We start from the raw sequence: 22275 nt of genomic DNA, 5'->3' as shown, positions 1-22275 counted from the left end.
TATTGGAGTTTTTTTTATCCTACAAGACTTTCTCTGGATGTGGATAGGGAGCTGTGGTTTTGGTGCATTACACATGACAGCTAGAGAATGTGTGAGCGGATGTGGCCTTTCTACTGTTTCTGGCGCTACCTCGCTGATGCAGGAGGTGGCAATGCTGTTTCCTATGGGGCAGGGTGGCACCGGGAAAGGATGGAGGTAAGTAAGTGTGAATCTGTACACATGTACATGTGTTTGTATGTATGTATATATGTTTATATATATGTTGATATGTATGTGTATATGAGTGGATGGGTCTTTTGTTTCCTGGCACTACCTTGCTTACATAGGAAATGGTGATCAAGTATAATATATTTTTAAATATGTGTGTGTACATATGTGTATATAAGTGGATGGGTCTTTGCCTGTTTCCTGGCTTTAATGCAGGAAATGGTGATGGAAGTTTAATGATATATATTCATACATGCTTGTCATTTCCCGTGTGAGCAAGGTATTATCAAGAATAGACAACTGAGCCTGAGAGAGAAATTTCTTTGCTTGGCTCCATGCTCTGTTCCTTCTTTTGAAAAGTAATACAGGAAGGAAGGATTTCCAGCCTCCTACTCATACCCCTTTTAGTCACCTTCAGTGACAAGTAGGGAATGCATGGGCAGAGTGTGGTTGAGAGAGCAGAAGAGGGCGTATTGAAATGGTTTGGTCACATGGAGAGAATGAGTGAGGAGAGATTGACCAAGAGGATATATGTGTCGGAGGTGGAGGGAACGAGGAGAAGTGGGAGACTGTATTGGAGGTGGAAAGATGGAGTGAAAAAGATTTTGAGTGATCGGGGCCTGAACGTGCAGGAGGGTGAAAGGCGGGCAAGGAATAGAGTGAATTGGATCGATGTGGTATACCGGGGTGGATGTGCTGTCAATGGATTGAATCAGGGCATGTGAAGCGTCTGGGGTAAACCATGGAAAGTTGTGTGGGGCCTGGATGTGGAAAGGGAGCTGTGGTTTCGGGCATTATTACATGACAGCTGGAGATTGAGTGTGAGCGAATGGGGCCTTTGTTGTCTTTTCCTGGCGCTGCCTCACGCACATGAGGGGGGAGGGGGATGTTATTCCGTGTGTGGCGGGGTGGCGATGGGGGTGAGTAGGGGCAGACAATGTGAATTGTGTATATGTGTGTGTACGTTGGGATGTGTGGGTGTGTATGTTTGCATGTGTGGACGTGTGTGGGGGTGGGTTGGGCCATTTCTTTCGTCTGTTTCCTTGCGCTACCTCGCAGGCGCGGGAGACGAAGACAAAAAAAAAAATATATATATATATCTATATATATATATATATATATATATATATATATATATATATATATATATATATATATACATATAAACATTTATTCCCATGAGTCCACAGGGAAAATGAAACAAGATAAGTTCCCAAGTGCACTTTCGTGCAATAATCACATCATCAGGGGAGACACGAGAAATATAAGTCAGTTGATATACATCGAAGAGACGAAGCTAGGACGCCATTTGGTAAACATGCGATTGTCCTATATATATATATATATATATATATATATATATATATATATATATATATATATATACATATAAACATTTATTCCCATGAGTCCACAGGGAAAATGAAACAAGATAAGTTCCCAAGTGCACTTTCGTGCAATAATCACATCATCAGGGGAGACACGAGAAATATAAGTCAGTTGATATACATCGAAGAGACGAAGCTAGGACGCCATTTGGTAAACATGCGATTGTCCTATATATATATATATATATATATATATATATATATATATATTTATATATATATATATATTTTTTTTTTTGCTTTGTCGCTGTCTCCCGCGTTTGCGAGGTAGCGCAAGGAAACAGACGAAAGAAATGGCTCAACCCACCCCCATACACATGTATATACATACGTCCACACACGCAAAATATACATACCTACACAGCTTTCCATGGTTTACCCCAGACGCTTCACATGCCCCGATTCAATCCACTGACAGCACGTCAACCCCGGTATACCACATCGCTCCAATTCACTCTATTCCTTGCCCTCCTTTCACCCTCCTGCATGTTCAGGCCCCGATCACACAAAATCTTTTTCACTCCATCTTTCCACCTCCAATTTGGTCTCCCTCTTCTCCTCGTTCCCTCCACCTCCGACACATATATCCTCTTGGTCAATCTTTCTTCACTCATTCTCTCCATGTACCCAAACCATTTCAAAACACTCTCTTCTGCTCTCTCAACCACGCTCTTTTTATTTCCACACATCTCTCTTACCCTTACGTTACTTACTCGATCAAACCACCTCACACCACACATTGTCCTCAAACATCTCATTTCCAGCACATCCATCCTCCTGCGCACAACTCTATCCATAGCCCACGCCTCGCAACCATACAACATTGTTGGAACCACTATTCCTTCAAACATACTCATTTTTGCTTTCCGAGATAATGTTCTCGACTTCCACACATTCTTCAAGGCTCCCAGAATTTTCGCCCCCTCCCCCACCCTATGATCCACTTCCGCTTCCATGGTTCCATCCGCTGCCAGATCCACTCCCAGATATCTAAAACACTTCACTTCCTCCAGTTTTTCTCCATTCAAACTCACCTACCAATTGACTTGACCCTCAACCCTACTGTACCTAATAACCTTGCTCTTATTCACATTTACTCTCAACTTTCTTCTTTCACACACTTTACCAAACTCAGTCACCAGCTTCTGCAGTTTCTCACATGAATCAGCCACCAGCACTGTATCATCAGCGAACAACAACTGACTCACTTCCCAAGCTCTCTCATCCCCAACAGACTTCATACTTGCCCCTCTTTCCAAAACTCTTGCATTCACCTCCCTAACAACCCCATCCATAAACAAATTAAACAACTATGGAGACATCACACACCCCTGCCGCAAACCTACATTCACTGAGAACCAATCACTTTCCTCTCTTCCTACACGTACACATGCCTTATATATATATATATATATATATATATATATATATATATATATATATATATATATATATATATATATATATGTATATAGGTTTGCGGCAGGGGTGTGTGATGTCTCCGTGGTTGATGAATTTCTTTATGGATGGGGTTGTTAGGGAGGTAAATGCAAGAGTTTTGGAAAGAGGGGCAAGTATGCAGTCTGTTGTGGATGAGAGAGCTTGGGAAGTGAGTCAGTTGTTGTTTGCTGATGATACATCGCTGGTGGCTGATTCATGTGAGAAACTGCAGAAGCTGGTGACTTGAGTTTGGTAAAGTGTGTGAAAGAAGAAAGTTGAGAGTAAATGTGAATAAGAGCAAGGTTATTAGGTACAGTAGGGTTCAGGAACAAGTCAATTGGGAGGTAAGTTTGAATGGAGAAAAACTGGAGGAAGTGAAGTGTTTTAGATATCTAGGAGTGGATTTGGCAGCGGAAGGAGCCATGGAAGCGGAAGTGAATCATAGGATGGGGGAGGGGGCGAAAATTCTGGGAGCATTGAAGAATGTGTGGAAGTCGAAAGCATTATCTCGGAAAGCAAAAATGGGTATGTTTAAAGGAATAGTGGTAACAACAATGTTATATGGTTGCGCGGCATGGGCTATGGATAGAGTTATGTGGAGGAGGGTGGATTTGCTGAAAATGAGATGTTTGAGGACAATATGTGGTGTGAGGTGGTTTGATCTAGTAAGTAATGTAAGGGTAAGAGAGATGTGTAGTAATAAAAAGTGTGTGGTTGAGAGAGCAGATGATGTTTTGAAATGGTTTGGTCACATGGAGAGAATGAGTGAGGAAAGATTTACCGTGAGGATATATGTGTCAGAAGTGGAGGGAACGAGGAGAAGTGGGAGACCAAATTGGAGGTGGAAAGATGGAGTGAAAAAGATTTTGAGTGATTGGGGCCTGAACATGCAGGAGAGTGAAAGGCGTGCAAGGAATAGAGTGAATTGGAACAATGTGGTATACCGGGGTCAACGTGCTGTCAATGGATTGAACCAGGGCATGTGAAGCATCTGGGGTAAACCAAGGAAAGTTCTGTGGGGCCTGGATGTTTAAAGGGAGCTGTGGTTTCGGTGCATTATTGTCTTTTCCTAGCGCTACCTCGCACACATGAAGGGGGAGGGGGTTGTTATTTCATATCGCGATGGGAATGAATAAAGGCAGACAGTATGAATTATGTACATGTGTATATATCTATATGTGTGTGTGTGTATATATATGTATACGTTGAGATGTATAGGTATATATATTTGCGTGTGTGGACGTGTATGTATATACATGTGTATGTGGGTGGGTTGGGCCATTCTTTCGTCTGTTTCCTTGCGCTACCTCGCTAATGCGGGAGACAGCGACAAAAAATAAATATGAATGAATATATATATATATATATATATATATATATATATATATATATATATATATATATATATATATATTTCTTTTTTTTTAACAGCCATTTCCCGCTTTAGCGAGGTAGCGTTAAGAACAGAGGACTGGACCTTTTTTGGAATATCCTCACCTGGCCCCACTCTGTTCCTTCTTTTGGAAAATTAAAAAAAAAAAATAAATGAGAGGAGAGGATTTCCAGCCCCCCCGCTCCCTCCCCTTTTAGTCGCCTTCTACGACACGCAGGGAATACGTGGGAGGTATTCTTAATCCACTATCCCCGGGGATAATATATATATATATATATATATATATATATATATATATATATATATATATATATATATATATATATATATATATATAATATATATATATATAATGAATATAATATATAGGTATTATTGTACTCTGTCTCTGTAAGGTTACACTGCATGTGAAAATTCATTTTAACTAGGTTGTTGCAAAAGGGGGTCCATATTTCACTGTTATTGGAAGTAGTGTATCCTTGGAACTTCCCAGCCAGAGTTATGTCATTAGCATAGAGGGACAGAACCCCTTACCTTGCTAACAGACTGCAGACTCGCCACTGTCTTCAAGACCCTCACATTCACCTTCCTCAACACCCTGTCAGTGAACTTGAAACATCACGGTGACGTCACACTACTGTGTTGCAGACCTGCTTTCACCTAAAACGATTCTCACTTCTCTGTATTTTTGCTTACATTTCCTTGATAAAGAATTCACTGCTTGTAACTTTCCTCCTACACTATATATTCATAACATCTTCCACTAAATAACCCTCTCAACCCAAGTGTACATTTATGCAGATCCATGACGCCCACATACAAATCTTTATGTTTCTCCAGTATTTTCTCTGTATTCGATCAGCATTTTCCGCATTAGCAAGAGTGCTAAGAACAGACGAAGATGGGCCAAATTTGAAGAAATCCATTCTATATCAGTCATGTGCATTACATAGGAACCACAGACCCCAGTCCACACCTAGGCCCCACAGACCTCTCCATGGTTTGCCGTGGCTACTTCACACATCCTGGTTCAATCCATTGATAGCACGTCAGGCACTGTATCGCAACGTTCTATTTCACTTTTATCCTGTGCATGCCCTTCCCCTGATCACTTGGAAATCGTTTTTCAGTCCATCCTTTTATCTCCAATGCGGTAACCTTTGTCTCCTTGTCCCTTACAATTCTTACTTGTACATCCTCTGTCGACCTCTCCTTGCTCGTTCTTTCCGTATGTCATGTGATCTAGTAATTGATAAAAGGGTGGACGTTTGAAAGTAAAAAGAAAGGCTGAGAGATCAGAAGAGGGTGTGTTGAAATGGTTTCTTTTAAGTATTTCTCACTTTCAAATTCTTCAAAGCATGCACCAGATATATATATATATATATATATATATATATATATATTATATAATGGCCTCGGAAACGCCAAGATGAGGTTATACTGCCACGCCATTATAACTATTAGTGCATTTGTAAAATGAAAACTTGGACGCAGTTTCTCAAAGGTTGAAGGATACAAAGAATGGCAACCAAGAACTTTATTTAAGGCAAGACCTATAATGGTTTTGATATCTTTTAGCAGATTTGCAAAGCAGCAAAGGACACATGCAAGCCGCTTGTAAAGGGTGGAAGAATTTTATGACGTGATGCAAAGTGGCTCTGGCAATCCTTAGTGGGAAACCCAACATTGTGGAAGGTAGTTTGTGGCATATTCCCTATATTTATGTTGCCCATCAAATAGTTACGCTATCCTCAATCTTGCACATTAAACGTAAGGGCAAAGTGGAGGGTGACTTTTTGGATGGTACTCATAATAGTTTGATTATGCAGCTAGTAAGTGATTAAAATTCATTGATGTATGGATACTTCACCCTTAGTGCAGAGCGATTGTATTACATAGGCTTTCACGTAAACACTAGTAAGTGTTACAGTATTAACCAACTATGAAGGAGTGTCCTAAAAGTGGCTATTATATCAAGCGACCATCTCTCATGGTTAAGTATCAAAAGTGTGCCGACGATATTAGTAATGTGCGAATTATATATATATATATATATATATATATATATAGATATGTAAACTAGAACTTAAACAGCATCAGTCAGACATGTATCACACTTTACCCCCCAAAAAAATGTTCCGTACAGTTGTAAATCCTGTAGTATCTCGGGCAAAGGCTTGAAAATGAGTTGTCCTGATCCCGAAACACATGATCCTTCTTTATAATACTTATAAGTGACGTATATTGGAAGCATCCTTCTTTATAATACTTATAAGTGACGTATATTGGAAGCATCCTTCTTTATAATACTTATAAGTGATGTATATTGGAAGCAAGAATAAATAAATATGCAAAAGAACGTATCTTTTTTTTACATTGCTTTACTTCAGCTAGTGTGATCAGTTCCACCAGACAAGCCTGAGATTAGAATAAGCAGTAATTATATTTTCATACGACTCAAATTTTATATCGGGACAATTTTATTCAATTATATTAATAGTTATTTTATGTATACTTTTTTCTATACCAACAGTTATGCTTTAATGCTTGGTGTCTGTCAAATCAAAACTTTCGCAAAGCTTCATCCAGGATACATGAGGGTGGTGCTTAAAGCCGTCAGCATCTTAAGAAGAGATGTACTTCAAGGTGTCGGCGTAACCCTGGTCGTAGTAGACATCGAGGTCTTCTGGCTCTGGGGGTACTAGAGCAAGGAAGAACTTCCGGAGGTTGTCCGGCGACATCTCCAGCGTCTGGTTGAAGGCTGAGGTAGGGCCGTAGTTTTTGCCATCATTGACGGGACAAATGTCAAACTCGCCGGCGAAAGCATTGATGCTGAGGGTGGTGGGGCTCTTGAGCGGCATGTTGTTGCTCATTCCTCCGTCAATGTACCTGCGTCCCTGGAAGGTGGGAAGTGAGAAACCCGATATGCCGGGCAGGAAGCAGCAGCAGAGCACTGCCCTCAGCAGTTCGTCACGAGTTTTGTACTCGCTCACCACCTGGGTTGGAAAGATGCCAATGTTAGTTACTCGACCCCTTCACCATCAGCACCAAGCCTATTTAATGTTAATCATGCTACAGACCGCTGATACTGTAAGCCATAGGATCAATGAAAATTGCTATAGTGTATATTGTAACGGTCGGTTAGGGATTATTCCGAAGGGGCAACAGTAATAACTAGAACTTAATGTCTGTAACAAATGCAGACATTCAAAAGGCTTTTGTTTTTAAGAATTAGTGTCGGTGTGACTATAATTTTTTCATAAGATGAAGGGAAGGAGGAAAGGGCATTAACGCATGGTTATGTGTATATGTATGTTTCATATTTGGGATTGTTCGTGTGAATCAGTTCCTGTTATTGTTGTATTAGTTTTCCTTTAAGTATAATATGCATATTTATACATGGATCGTTGAATGAGTACCTCGTTCGTGAGTGTGGAAGCCCTGGTAAGTGAGAGGTGGAGCCGTCCCGTGGCGCGGATGTGGGCATCCTCTGGCAGCATCTCCAGCAGGTTCCTGAGCAGCGGTTCCTCCAGCGGGAAGAATGGGTTAAAGGAACCCAGGATGTAGCTCCGCGAGACCTTGGCCGTCTTGAGCAGCGTCTCCCGCAGTACCTGCACCAATACACCTGGCTTGTAGTGTTACCTTCAGTAGAGAATGATCCGGGGTGTGACCTAATGACAAGACATACTCCTTCAGTGGGGTTCACCTATGTTATAAAACCCCAACTCTAGTGGTGTGAACTGACTATATAACACACTACAGCGGTAAGAACTAGCGACATAACGATGTCCTTCAGTTGTCTGAACTAATGACATAGCGTACCCTTCACCAGTGAAGTTTATGATTTGTCAGGAGACAACAGCAGGTGGGCCGCACTGTAAACCAAACCACTACTAAGGTCTCCGCTTTCAACACAATAGACCACACCAGTGGTCTTGTCTTAAACCACAAACTTCTTCCGCCTAGCAGAGCGTCTTTTAAGGAATTTTCATTCCTGGGGGCATATTTTCAAAAGAGCCCGTTTATGTGCACTTTGGAAAAAAGAAAAAAAAATAATTTTCATCCCCTAAAAAAGGGCGTAGTTTCTTGGGAAGGAAGAGTCTGTTGTTTACATTACCCCACTACTATATTTAAAGATGCCCTACCAGTTTGTGAACTTCCTACAGGAAACCCAGTCTACTTGATGCCGATGTCAGTACTTCAAAACAAGGTTTACACAATGTCTTGTGTCGTGGAGGGAACAGACGTCTCAGGACGTGAGAAACCTCTCGAGATATGGATTATGATGCAGTGATAATTTTTCCCCGTCTTCATAAGACAAAGTTTTATATGCTGACACCCTAAGTTCACTTCTACTGTGACTATGCAATAGATTCATCTTCATTTTCCAAGTCGTTAGGAATTTCGAGAATGTCTTCCATTGTTGTAAGCATAAGAACCCAACGGTGTTAATCCCTCGAACACAACGGTATGACCTTTTTGGGTACAATGACATGAGCTTTGATATAACCTTCAGCGGTTCAAAGGTTAAATGGGATGCGACACAGAAAAGGTTTATTAGCTGGAAACTTCCATCACAAGTGGAATGACATGCTTTGCCCTTACAATGCTGGAGGTACTGCGAGGTCAACTTTGGAAACGACTACTACAACAGTGCCAGTTTCTTTTCCCCAAGTAATGCCATACAAAGATGGCGGCAGTGCTTGCATAGAGGAGGAGGCTTCAAAGGAGTATCTCGCATACTGACCTGGAGAGGAACATCGCAGACGATGCAGGTGGCGATGAGGGAGCCGACGGAGGAGCCGGCTAGCTTTCCGCGCAGGAGGCTCGGGGCGTTCTCCTTCAGGCAGGTGGCCGCCCCCACTAGGTACACTCCCAGGAAGCCACACCCGCAGAAGGTCACCGCCTTGATACTGCAGAAGAGACGAGCACGTGCCTAGTGGCGCGAAGGCTTTGATGGTGGTGGTAGTGTTGGTGGTGGGAGTTGTGATGATGAAGACAGTGGAAGTGATGGTTATAATGTGACTCTGATGGTGATGACTGTGGTAGCTATTGTGATGCTTATGGTGATCATGATGAGTGATTGCGATAACGGCAATGCTGGTACTGATGGCGGTGGTTGCTGTTATGGTAATGGTGGCTGTGTTAGTGTTGGTTGTGATGACGACGGTAGGAGAGATGGTGATGGTGGTAATAGCAGTAGTGACGGTGATGGTACTGATAAACAACATGGGAACTATAGGCATCCAGCATCCAACTACAGTAGCCAAGCACAGACGTAAAGTTCAAGAACCATCATTTCTTCATCTCATACAGGATGTACAGTTAAGTTTCAGGATGTTGTTAGCTTGCAGGTAATAGCTTAGTGCGAACTTGTGGGCTTACCTAGGTAAACCATAACGGGAAGGTTTACACCCTGAATCCCTTGAACACGACAGTACGACCCTTGGATATGATGGCCTGGCCTTTGAAATCACCCATAAAAGTCATGCCATCATACCCAAGGGTCGTACTATTGAGCTCCATAGGTTAGGTGAAGTTAGCAAGACGACCAAGCTTACCTCCCTAAGGGCTTCTTAATTTTCTCTTTCTGCAGAGCCTCCATGGTAGTCCACCCATTCGAGTCGTCCAGTCTAGTAATGGACTGCATCAGCTCAGGACCTGCAAGAGGACCACAAATCAAGAACCATCGTGTAACAGCTATAGTCGCTTGATTTGCGATATAAGTGTTTCTACAACGTGAAATTCAGTTTCCCTTAAAGTGTGTACCTATGATATCAAGGTCCGATGAATCCTCCAGCATGCCCGACTTTTGCAGGAAATCCACTGATGGGACGGGAAGGTCTTGTTCCACCATATCAATGTCTGGTAGACACAAGATAGTCATGATGTGTTGGTACAAGGCTGTGTGCAAGTCTGGTACCTCGTAGCTGTACAAGTCTCCCGTCTTGGTATCCATGTAGTAGTACTCGGTGATTATAAAGTCTGGCCCCAAATCCTCACGTCTGCGCTTCTCGTACACCGGTTTAACCTCGTTGGATCTCAGTGATGACTTGCGATTCGATTCTGTGCCGTTCGCTCTCCATGTAGTACCGAGGTTCGACTCGGAATCGTCACTGAGGTCGTGGATCTCTTCATCACTTGACAAACCAAGTTCGATTATTCCTCTGGAGGATCTTCGGCCATCTAGGTCAGTCCTGGAACCCCTGGGGGATTTATGTGTTGCATCAGTCTCCCGCCCAGGCCCGTTCTCTCCAAGTTCAACACCGCTGAATCGGCGAACCAGATAGTTGAACATTTCCATCCCGATCGACTTTCGGGGCTCATTACTTACCATGGGTTCGATTTTGCCGCTCAGTCGGTGTTCCTGGTCCTCTGTACTGAACCTTCGTCCAGGAGCCCCAGGAATTGCGTCACTGATAGAGCGTCGAGAACGTCTTGAAGCAGCCTCGCTGGCCGGCCAACCTAGGTCATGTGTCGAATCTTCATCCGAAGTAGGATAATGGATTATCGGGATCTTTCCGCTTAATGAACCATCTTCCAAGTATGCTGTGGTACCCCTAGACGGTCTCCGACCCTCCAGGCCAGCTACTGAACTTCTGCGGGAACTGCGTTGTTCCTTTTCACTTACTGCATCCCTGGGCGATTCTCGGCCCTTCAGGTTATCGTAAGTACCCACAGATAACCTGCGAGATTGCAGCTCTTCGACTGACCCTCTGTTGGATCTATTACCCCCCAGGTCACCAATTGAACCTCTGGGTGAGATACGACCCTCCAGGTTACTCATAGAACCTCTAGGTGATATACGATCCTTCAGGTTTCCAACTGAACCCCTAGGCGATGTACGAACCTCCAGGTCACCCACTGAACCTCTGGGCGATCTACGACCCTCCAGGTGACCCACTGAACCTCTGGGTGATATGCGACCCTCCAGGTCACCCACTGAACCTCTGGGTGATATGCGACCCTCCAGGTCACCCACTGAACCTCTAGGCGATATGCGACCTTCCAGGTCACCCACTGAACCTCTGGGTGATCTGCGATTCTCTGAAGTTTTGGCTGTCTCGGTAACCCCAGTGAAGTCTTGCTCCTGGCCAACTGGTGCAGTTTTGTCTGCTTCCGTCTTGCCGCTCAGCCTGCCAGCCAGAAAGTCGAAAACAGCCATGCTAATAGACCGTCTTGGTTCTGTGCTCACTTTTGTGGAAGGCACATCAGTCTCCACGTCCTCCTCTGAACCTCTGGATGATGGAGCCAGGAGGCCTGCTGTTGAACCTCTTGGAGACAATCGGCCTTCAGAAACTGAGGTTCTAGGTGATAATGAACCCCTTGGTGATTGAGGTTCCACTCCTGCTGCCGAATTCCTGCGTGACCCCTGCTCCCTCAGGGACGCTGAAGAACCTCTGCGTGATTGAGTCTCTGAGACAGATACTGAACTTTTGCGAGAAGGAGCCTCCATGCCTGCATTTGAGCCTCTTGGTGAGCGAGCCTCCAAGCCTGCATTTGAGCCTCTGGGTGAACGAGCCTCCAATCCTGCTGTTGAGCCTCTGGGTGAGCGAGTCTCCAAGCCTGCCGTTGAGCCTCTGGGTGAACGAGCCTCCAATCCTGCTGTTGAGTCTCTGGGTGAGCGAGTCTCCAAGCCTGCCGTTGAGCCTCTGGGTGAACGAGACTCCAAGCCTGCCGTTGAGCCTCTGGGTGAGCGAGACTCCAATCCTGCTGTTGAGTCTCTGGGTGAGCGAGTCTCCAAGCCTGCCGTTGAGCCTCTGGGTGAACGAGACTCCAAGCCTGCCGTTGAGCCTCTGGGTGAGCGAGACTCCAATCCTGCTGTTGAGCCTCTGGGTGAGCGAGTCTCCAATCCTGCCGTTGAGCCTCTGGGTGAGCGAGACTCCAATCCTGCTGTTGAGCCTCTGGGTGAGCGAGTCTCCAATCCTGCTGTTGAGCCTCTGGGTAAGCGAGACTCCAAGCCTGCCGTTGAGCCTCTGGTTGAGCGTCGATCCTCCAGGAACGAGGATGAACTTCTGCGTGAGTGTGTCTTAGAATCTGCAGGAGAACTTGGCTTGCCGTCTTGCCCGTTTTCCTCCCAAGGCTGTGATGACTGATGGTCTGGTATTGGTTCATCACTGAACCGACGAACCAGGTAATTGAATACTTCCATGCCAATTGACCTTCGTGGTTCATTACTGACCACTGGCTCTGGTGCACCATTGTCCTCATCTCGTTCTGGTTCTTCGACGAAAGATTTCCTTCGCTGAGAGAAAGAAGTACTTAGGGTAGAACCTTGTTCCTTTTCACTACTCAACCTGTAAGAGAGAAGCTCCGGTTCTGAATCATCATTAGATTCGTCGCTGGGTACCGTATCGGTGATGGATTTCCGATGTTCCAGCCCCTGCTCTGGTTCATCCAACCTCCAGTTGACATCAAGGTTCGATTCCGTGTCACTCCCTGAACCAGGAGGATAATCTCCGTGATCCGCTAGATCCATGGAGTGTGGAGGATGCTGGTCTGGTGTCTTCGTGAACGTTCCTCGACGTTCCATTTTTATTGATCCCCTCGATGACCTGCGGGTGTGTGGACTTGCTGATGAATCCATGGGTTCTTCTTGATCATCCAAATAAACTCTTGAATCCCTGAGAGACCTCTGATACTCTATGTCATTCTTTGAACCCCTGGGTGACCTGTGAGCTTCTAGGTCTGTCCTTGAACCCCTGGGTGACCTATAATCATCCAGATCCGTTCTTGAACCCCTAGGTGACCTGTGATCATCAGGCGTTGAACCCCTGGGTGAGTCTTGGTCATCCACACTAGCTACTGACCCACGTGGAGACTGATGAGTGTTCCATCCGGGCTTGGGACTACTGGGTCGCTGGACCAAAGGCTCGATGTCGATCCGATGCTTCTGAGACGGTTTGCTGGAGGACCCTCGTCTGAGATACCCAGGATCTGCATCGCTGATCGAATGTCGAGGCTCCTGCCTCGGGTCTGACTCGCCAGTCGAGTCTCCTTCGCTGTCTGAAGCTGGGTGCTGGATCCTCGGAATCGTTCCAGGATATGAACCCTCATTCTCCAGGTCTGCCTTTGACTCGCCAGGAGACCTGCGACCCTGTAGATCACTAGATGAATCTCTGGTTGACTTGCGGCCATTTACCTCACCCAGTGAACTCCTCGGTGAGGCGAGCCTCTCCAAGTCTCCCGCTGAGCCTCTGTATGATCTACGCCTCCCTGTATCATCTGCTAAGTCTTTAAATGATCTATCATCCTCCGAGTCATACACTGAACTTTTGTTTGACCTCTGATCCTCCGGGTCATATGCCATGTTACTGCGGTCGTCGGAACCTCCTTGCTCCTGGGCAAGTAGTGCAGACGTGTCATCTGTGGCTCCCAAGTCACTGAGCCTGCGAGCCAGGAAGTCGAAGACGGCTAAGCTGATGGACCGGCGAGGTTCCTCGCTCACTGGCACCTCCAGTTCACCAGTCTCCAGGTCCGCCTGAGAACCTCCCGGTGATAGAGACTCCAAGCCCGCTGTTGAACCCCTCGGCGATGAAACCTCCAATCCTGGTGTCGAGCCCCTTGGAGACCAGCGACTTTCTAAGAACGCCGATGAGCTTCTGTGAACCTCGTTGTCCAATCCCGCCCCTGAGTGTCTGGGTGACCGAGTCTTCAAGTCCTCGAGGGACTCTGGTTGTCTCTCCTCATCCTGGAGATCCAGGGGCACAGAAGACTTGTGGTCTGGTATTGGTTCACTACTAAACCGGCGAACCAGAAAGTCGAGCACTTCCACACTCATGGACTTGCGTGGCTCATCACTAACCTTCAGTTTCGTCTGGTCGTCGGGATAACCACCTACCGGAGGCTGCAGCCCCTCGGGGTAAGAGTCACCGGGGAAGATACTTGGTGTTCCACGACCCTCTTCCTCCCGATCGCTAGTCTTACGGTAATTTAGGAGCTCTGGCTCTGATTCCGAGATTGAGCCACGACCCGGCACTATATCGCTGATGGATTTTCGGTATTCGAGGTTCGGTACTGGTTCGTTTAGTTTCAAGTCCATGTCGAGGCTCGAGTCTGTGTCCGATCCGAGTGACTCCTTACGTGCTGATCCCCTAGGAGGTTTAGAGGATTGGGTATGATCTAAATCCCCATCATTTGAATTTGACATTGATAATATGCTTTGTAAGTGAGCTTGCAAGCCATCCGTCACACTTGGAGGAACTTCAACATCTGGCTCGCGGTCCGAGAGAGAATTTCTACTCGATCTCCCACCTTGTGTGTCTGTCACCAAACTCTTACTACCTCTGCGAGCTTGGGAGTCCAGCTCCTCGTCATTCACTGACCCACGACGGCCACGACCAGAGGCACTGCTCGATCTACGACGGTTCCTACTTGATCTTCCGGGCTCATGGTCCGGAGCTTCGTGACCGAGTGGGTCATGAGTTTCGGTCCCTGGGGCTTCTGTCTTCACCGACCACTGTGCCTGGATTTGAGGCATAAGTCTGTTGACTTCGTTCTGGTGTTGAAGGTATGGCTCCAGCTCTGAGACGGACTTGCGGTATTTAAGATACGGCTGAACCGACTTCAAAAACTGCTCATCTGCCTCGGGGTCGTCTTCAGAATTATCGTCTGGCATTGTCATTTCTAATTCTGGCGTCACTCCGTCTCGAGCTGGGCGTTCAGACGACTCGCTGAGGAAGCCCCGTGCTGAGCTCCGGCGTGATCCGCGAGCTGCCGGGTCTGCGGCGCGCTCCTCCTGCAACTGTGTTCCATCATGATCCATCTCTCGTACTCCTCCCAAGTTGGACGTGCGACGCTTCGTGCTGGGCGATTCATTGTTGGTCGATCCATCATATCTCGTATCTGGTATTTCACTGTCATCCCTGGTTGACTCTCGACGTTTCGTGTCTGGTATTTCTTCCCTGATCGAACCACGACGTTCCATATCTACTATATCTTCCCTGGTTGATCTACGACGTTCCATATCTGGTATTTCTTCCCTGGTTGATCTACGACGTTCCATATCTGGTATTTCTTCCCTGGTCGACCTACGACGTTCCATATCTGGTATTTCTCCCCTGGTCGATCTACGACGTTCCATATCTGGTGCCTCCAACCTGGTCGACCTACGACGTTCCATATCTGGTATTTCTTCCCTGGTCGACCTACGACGTTCCATATCTGGTATTTCTCCCCTGGTCGATCTACGACGTTCCATATCTGGTGCCTCCAACCTGGTCGATCTACGACGTTCCATATCTGGAATTTCTTCCCTGGTGGATCTACGACGTTCCATATCTGGTATTTCTTCCCTGGTCGATCTACGACGTTCCATATCTGGTATTTCTTCCCTGGTCGACCTCCGACGTTCCATATCTGGTATTTCTCCCCTGGTCGATCTACGACGTTCCATATCTGGTATTTCCTCCCTGGTCGACCTCCTGCGTTCCATATCTGGTATATCCTCCCTGGTCGACCTCCGACGTTCCATATCTGGTGCCTCTAACCTGGTCGACCTGCGACGTTCCTTGTCAGATATTTCTTCCCTGGTCGACCTGCGACGTTCCATATCTGGTATTTCTTCCCTGGTCGATCTACGACGTTCCATATCTGGTATTTCTCCCTTGGTCGACCTCCGACGTTCCATATCTGGTATTTCTCCCCTGGTCGATCTACGACGTTCCATATCTGGTATTTCTTCCCTGGTCGATCTACGACGTTCCATATCTGGTATTTCCTCTCTGGTCGACCTCCTGCGTTCCATGTCTGGTGTTTCCTCCCTGGTCGACCTCCGACGTTCCATGTCTGGTATTTCTCCCCTGGTCGACCTCCGACGTTCCATATCTGGTATTTCTTCCCTGGTCGACCTCCGACGCTCCATATCTGGTATTTCCTCCCTGGTCGACCTCCTGCGTTCCATGTCCGGTGTTTCCTCCCTGGTCGACCTCCGACGTTCCATATCTGGTATTTCCTCCCTGGTCGATCTACGACGTTCCATATCTGGTATTTCCTCCCTGGTCGACCTCCTGCGTTCCATGTCTGGTGTTTCCTCCCTGGTCGACCTCCGACGTTCCATATCTGGTATTTCTCCCCTGGTCGACCTCCGACGTTCCATATCTGGTATTTCTCCCCTGGTCGATCTACGACGTTCCATTTCTGGTATTTCTTCCCTGGTCGACCTCCGACGTTCCATGTCTGGTATTTCCTCCCTGGTCGACCTCCGACGTTCCATATCTGGTATTTCCTCCCTGGTCGACTTCCGACGTTCCATATCTGGTATTTCCTCCCTGGTCGACCTCCGACGTTCCACATTTGGTATTTCTTCCCTGGTCGACCTCCGACGGTCCATGTATGGTATTTCTTCCCTGGTTGACTCTCGACGTTTGATGTCTGGCGCTTCACCTCTGGTCGACCCTCGACGTCCTAGGTCTACCACTTCGCCTCTGGTCGACCCTCGACGCCCTCTGTCCACCAGATCCCCTGTGGTTGACTCCCGACGTCCCACATCTGGTGTCGTGTCATCACTGGACCGACGACTATCGGACAGAGGTTCAAACTTGGCTATTTGGGCTTGCATCTTCGGCGAGATCTCCGTAATTGACTTGCGAGGCTGGACGTTGAACGATATGTCATTTACCGACCTACGGCGACGCCTGTCCGGAGGCGCCTCGCTGACCGACCCACGAGCTGGTCCGTCGGAGGTGGAGGAGGATCTTGGTGACGTCATGTAGTCGTGAAGGTCAGGAAGTGCCAGTATGGCTGCCGGCTGCACGTCCGGTTCTGGATCGCCATTGACTGAGTTCTGGAGGCTGATTGCTGATCCACTTCTTGACCTCGGTCCTTGGAAGCTGACTGCTGATCCACTCCTTGACCTCGATCCCTGGAAGCTGATTGCCGATCCACTCCTTGACCTCGGTCCCTGGAGGTCAGACGAAGATCCACTGAGTGACCCACGGAACTCGTATGGCCCTATACCTCGGAAGCCTGGCATGGATCCTGTGCTGGACTTTCGCCTGTAGGACTCCCGGTTCGCCTGGTTATATTCTGGACTCGAAGCATCAGTTGGGTCGTGAGTCTGGAACTGCTTCACAGATCCAGTGCTTGACTTCCTCCTGTAAAACTCCTGAGTGTCTCTGCTTGAACGTCGATCAGTGTGATAGGTAGGGTTCCAGTGGCCTTGTTGCTCCTCAGTGTCGTCCATATTTGTGTCTATGATCTTTATGTCTGGAATAGACACTCTCGTGCCTGCCCCCTGGTGGTTTCTGTCGTAGGATTCCTCGTTGTGCGCCATATTGCTTGTGTTTTAGTAGCCCATCTACAGCAACTTCTCAGTGAACTCCTGTTACCGCAGGTGGCTAACGTTAACATACGATGCTGATGGTAGATGTAGCTCCACGATTATGTAGATCTTTGTTTAGGTGTTTCAAGCAAAGCTGATTGTTACAAGTTCTATGGAATAGATGATACGCCAAGATGTCTCTCGAGCACTACCAAACGTTCTTCAGAAATGTCTACACAGTGCGACACGTCGTCCTCTGCTGTTGCCTTATCTTTGACTATACTTCGCTCAGAAAGTAATCTGATAAGAGATGTTCCCTAGGGATGACCCTGTCAACTGACGGAGACAAATAGACGTCAACCTTTCCTTGAATGACTATCACCTCCAGAGGATCCAGTGCTGCTCTTCAGGGGAAAAAAAAAAAAGAAAATGAAATGTTCAAGGACCCTTCAGAACTAGATTCCGTAGCATGTATCCCCTGTACCTTTTCCAACACTCGTAATGGTTCACACGTCACCACATTCACTACACACTTCGCGTGACCAGACTGCTCCTCCCGTTTATGTTGTGTAACAAAACGGATGACCTTCGGAGGAGTGTGTTGCCAGCCCTACAGCCAGCGACAGTCCTTCTTCAAGCGTGAAGCTTGAACTCCCTTCAGCAGGTAGTGTCCATCGCATTCCTCCTGCTTACCTGCCGGATGTGAACGCGACCCCTCTCCTGAAACACAAGAAAACAGGAGATTAACATGTCCCTGAGGAGTGCAAACCATATTCACTGCAGCAAAGCACGAACACATGGACAAATATAACAAAGCCAAAAGTCAGTACAAAACAGTAGTGTATTAAGGGACACATGGCTGTCACTCGACTGGGACGATGTTAAACATCCTGCTGCACAAGACCCAAGAACACTAAGACTTAACGCCACCAATATATGGCATCACCAAGATTTATCCTCACCAAGACCTTGACATCAGCACGGCTTAACACCCAAGTCTTGTCAACCAAGATCTGACCGTTTCAAATGAACCAAGATCACCGTCTCACGTTGTAAATTTCTTTCTTGACAGTGATATCCTCGAGAAAAGAAATGAGAGGGTTTCACAAAATTGCAAGATTTGTAACACCACCCCATTGCTTAGCACCATTCCAGTTAGAATTCAAATTCTACCTACGGGGCACTTGACCTATCGCATCCATATGGGCCTCAGTAGATTGTTATTATATTCTGTAAAGTCGCGGCCGGGAATTCTACATCGGACTACTAGTTGTTCCTAGTGTTGTCATCTGATTCCCTTTTGAACTATAAGCCAGACTGAGGCATATCCTAGCACGGGTTGGACATAAATTACCGAGGTATCTAAACTCTTCAACGATTTACCTATCATGTCATGTGTAACTCATCCCCAGCACTTTTACATTTATATCCAGATCCTATCAGGAGGATAAGAGATGTGAATACCGAATGTCTAAGCTTAGAGGAAAAGTGAAAACTTTACAGGCTTGTATTTCCCTTTCTATTGTCAGGAATTCATTATAAAGTGCGTTTCACAGTTTAAGAAGAATCCAAGGAAAACTGAACTTCGGTTTACAGTCATTTCGTTTAACTTTCTGATATTGTATTCATTTCTGGTCACTTACGAACAACTTAGAGTTCTATTTAATCACTTGTCACACACACAATAAATTGATATACGATTCCACCTGAAATGCAGCCAGCATTCTGCATTGCATCTCGTCCCGCAGAAACCTAAGCCTGGCATCAGGTGCAGCGGGTTTTACTCGGTTATCGACTTTTTTTTTCTTTTTCTTTTGCGAATCTGTCATTACCATTAATGTTTTGTGTACATCTGAAGTTTTACCTGTTTATAATCGATTTATACATGTGTATAAAAGAAAATGTTCAAAGTTGCATTAGTCTTCATCATTCTTGTTATTTTCAGATAGGTTTAATTAGAGGACGGTTATTATATTAGACTAACATAATGAATTACCGGTCAGCGTCACGATATGGGAACTTTAACCTGCTGGATAATGTACGTTAAGGGAGAAAAAGCTTACAGTGTAACTAAGCCTCTGCGTAGAAGACACTCGCATTAATGCGCCCACAAGTGAACTAAGTTAAGATATCCTCTTTGGAAACCGCGTTCCATGCTTATTGCTATTTATTCCTATAGTCCAGATTTACTTTTCAGTTCTTAAGAATTCTTCAGTTGAACATTTTGAACGATTAAATCGCTGTTACCCACTATAATGTAGATTTCCTGAAGTTGTCGACTGGTCGAACGTAGTATGTAGACGGCGTACCTCTAGCCTCTTCTAATGTTGCGATTTTAGCTTTGGTACGATATTAATTTCGCATCAAAAACTTGCTAATATCCACCTTCGATACAAAGTCCCTTTGCAAGTATTTATAGATTTCCTCAACTGACGATTATCTTTTTTGACAAAACTTTGAATTGTAACGTAAGACTAGACTATCTTGGCACCCAAAGCCTTCCACGTACCTCTGGTTTTGGGTATGAAGCGGTAGTAAGCTAACAGGTAGTCCTGGAGGGCAAGTGGATAACAGATTACTGGCCTGTGAATGCCAGGGAGTGGACTGACGCTGACTGAGAGCCTTGGCTGCCGCCTCGCCCAGGAGCTAGCGACTGGAGTGTAGCTGGGTTCGGTGGAGACTGGCAGCCGCAGACCTGCCGCGGCAGCCATGACACCTGGCTTGCAATAAGTAAACACCGATCGTTGGGAGATGCTAATACTTCTAGCTCATTTCCCCGCACGACACAGATGGATTTAATCGTTCTTTACATTAATCCTTGCGATATCATGTGTGGCTCGTTACCCTGTGGCGCAAAAAGGTATTGGTATAATAATTAGGTTAGATATGTAAAGTCATAACTCAAGTCTTCGTTGCCTTTAAGCCATCACCTACATCAGTGAGTTGTGAAATATCCTAAGGTCTTACATAAAAACTTGGCCAAGATACGCAATAATATGACCGTGATCAAATGTTTGAATATACACTTATAAACTTGCATCAAGTATCAATCAGTGCATGAACTTGGACTAAATACTAACTGAAAAACGTCTGATATTAACGATATATATATATATATATATATATATATATATATATATATATATATATATATATATATATATATAGAGCTGATTGTGCAAATTTGTACATTAAGACCCTGTCATCTGTTGGCATGATTGTGAGTCAGTGTGTGCTCAAGAACCTGAGTCAAACAATTAATCATGAGTGGCTAGTTACACATCTGAGTGTAGAACATTTCGAAAATCAGAGATATAAATATTTAGAACTGAAATAGAAATGAAAGGTATTACCCAACCGTTCCACAAATTAAATCATTCACAGCATGAATCAGTGTGGGTAGACGCGGCTCGTAGCCTAGTTATCATCGTGATCGTGTCAAGTAGTCCAGGGTTCTACGAACTGTTGTGTAACCCACATATACCCTCTTATGTGCGAAAGAGAAAATATGAAATTTCTTGAGCATGAACCTGAAAACGTTCTTTTTAGAGAATTTGGTATAAAACGTTTTTCTTTTTTGCGAGGATATGCGAATGAAAATATACTCGCATTTTTGAAATACAAATGGAGCAGAGGAATCTGTATTTCCACGATTTATTCATTTAAACGAAAACATTATACGTAAAGTCCTGCAAAGAAAAAGAACGTTTTTCAGACATAAGCTCCAGAAATTGTTTTCTGTACCTTCCTCTGATTTTTTTGGTAAGTAAAACAAAACGTACAGAACTTTCCAAACTGTGGCAGATGACATTTGTGTGAAACGTACATTGTTGACATCCCGTTGAGCTTCCTTGGCTGCTGGTAGGTAAAGCTATTTATTGTATATTACTTGCTTTTAATAGTGAATGGAACCCTTGTAACTCTTAGGATTATCCACCACATGATGCCCATTCTATTGATAAAGTAGGAGATGCGCGAATTGTGGAATTAAACGTTTAAACTAGATAAATGCTTCAGCTACTACGAGTATGTTGCAGTCCACACGTTGCACTGGACACCATTAGTTAATTTTGATTTTTGGTGAAATGTGTAAGTGAATAAGTCTGAGGTGTTGCTACTTTGATGATGTAAGATCTCAACGCACGAAAACGTGTCGAATGGTTTGAGCTAAGGATATACTAAGGCCTACTTTGTGGTAAGTTGGCTTAAAACACGGCTTACCCTGGGACCTGTGACTTGAAAAGAATTGCGCCAAGATTTGCTTTCTAGTGCAGTGAGCAGTAGTTTAGTTGACATCTCCGTTCCTAAAACTGACTAGCGGAGTTAGGAAATACCAAGCTTCTGTCTCGTGATTGTATATCAAATCACACACATACTGGTTGTCCGGCAAGGCGAGACCAAGACATGCTACAATTTTTTGTTAGTAATGTTGTTGGTTTTGAACACAGGGGTTACTGTACAGAGGTGTCGAGTTTCGACACACTAAGGTTCATTTTGATAGAAAATGCAAGATATTGACTTGGAATACCGACGGACAGTGCTGCACCAGTTTTGAGAACAGACTTGGGAACAACCTCCAGCTCGGC

The 22275-nt window shown here is 45.4% G+C and overlaps 1 protein-coding gene across 2 annotated transcripts; it reads right to left on the bottom strand.

The window, feature by feature from the left end:
* Positions 1-5950: 5950 nt before the first annotated feature.
* Positions 5951-20371, bottom strand: LOC139754062 (uncharacterized). 2 transcript variants are annotated; one of them, XM_071671097.1, is made up of 7 exons: positions 20199-20371; positions 16356-18409; positions 10198-16277; positions 9990-10089; positions 9176-9341; positions 7848-8039; positions 5951-7424 (listed from the first exon to the last, which is right to left on the bottom strand). In XM_071671097.1, exons 2-7 carry the CDS (start codon positions 17699-17701, stop codon positions 7053-7055), a joined length of 8256 nt encoding a protein of 2751 aa, XP_071527198.1. In that variant the 5' UTR covers positions 17702-18409; positions 20199-20371; the 3' UTR covers positions 5951-7052. The 2 variants fall into 2 exon arrangements, with proteins under 2 accessions (XP_071527198.1, XP_071527197.1); XM_071671096.1 differs by having other exon boundaries at positions 10198-18409.
* Positions 20372-22275: the final 1904 nt, after the last annotated feature.

Source organism: Panulirus ornatus, chromosome 16, assembly GCF_036320965.1.
Source record: "Panulirus ornatus isolate Po-2019 chromosome 16, ASM3632096v1, whole genome shotgun sequence".
NCBI lineage: Eukaryota > Metazoa > Arthropoda > Malacostraca > Decapoda > Palinuridae > Panulirus > Panulirus ornatus.
The sequence above is the reverse complement of the archived record's forward strand: the minus strand, read 5'-3'. Positions and strand labels throughout refer to the sequence as shown.

Excerpts from the sequence above, each read along its gene's own strand:
- LOC139754062 (XM_071671096.1), bottom strand. The coding sequence starts at position 17,701 with ATGGCGCACAACGAGGAATCCTACGACAGAAACCACCAGGGGGCAGGC. Across the intron at positions 9,342-9,989 it reads ATTAAGAAGCCCTTAGGGAG|TATCAAGGCGGTGACCTTCT; the intron begins GTAAGCTTGGTC and ends TCTCTTCTGCAG. Across the intron at positions 7,425-7,847 it reads CTTCCACACTCACGAACGAG|GTGGTGAGCGAGTACAAAAC; the intron begins GTACTCATTCAA and ends TTTCCAACCCAG.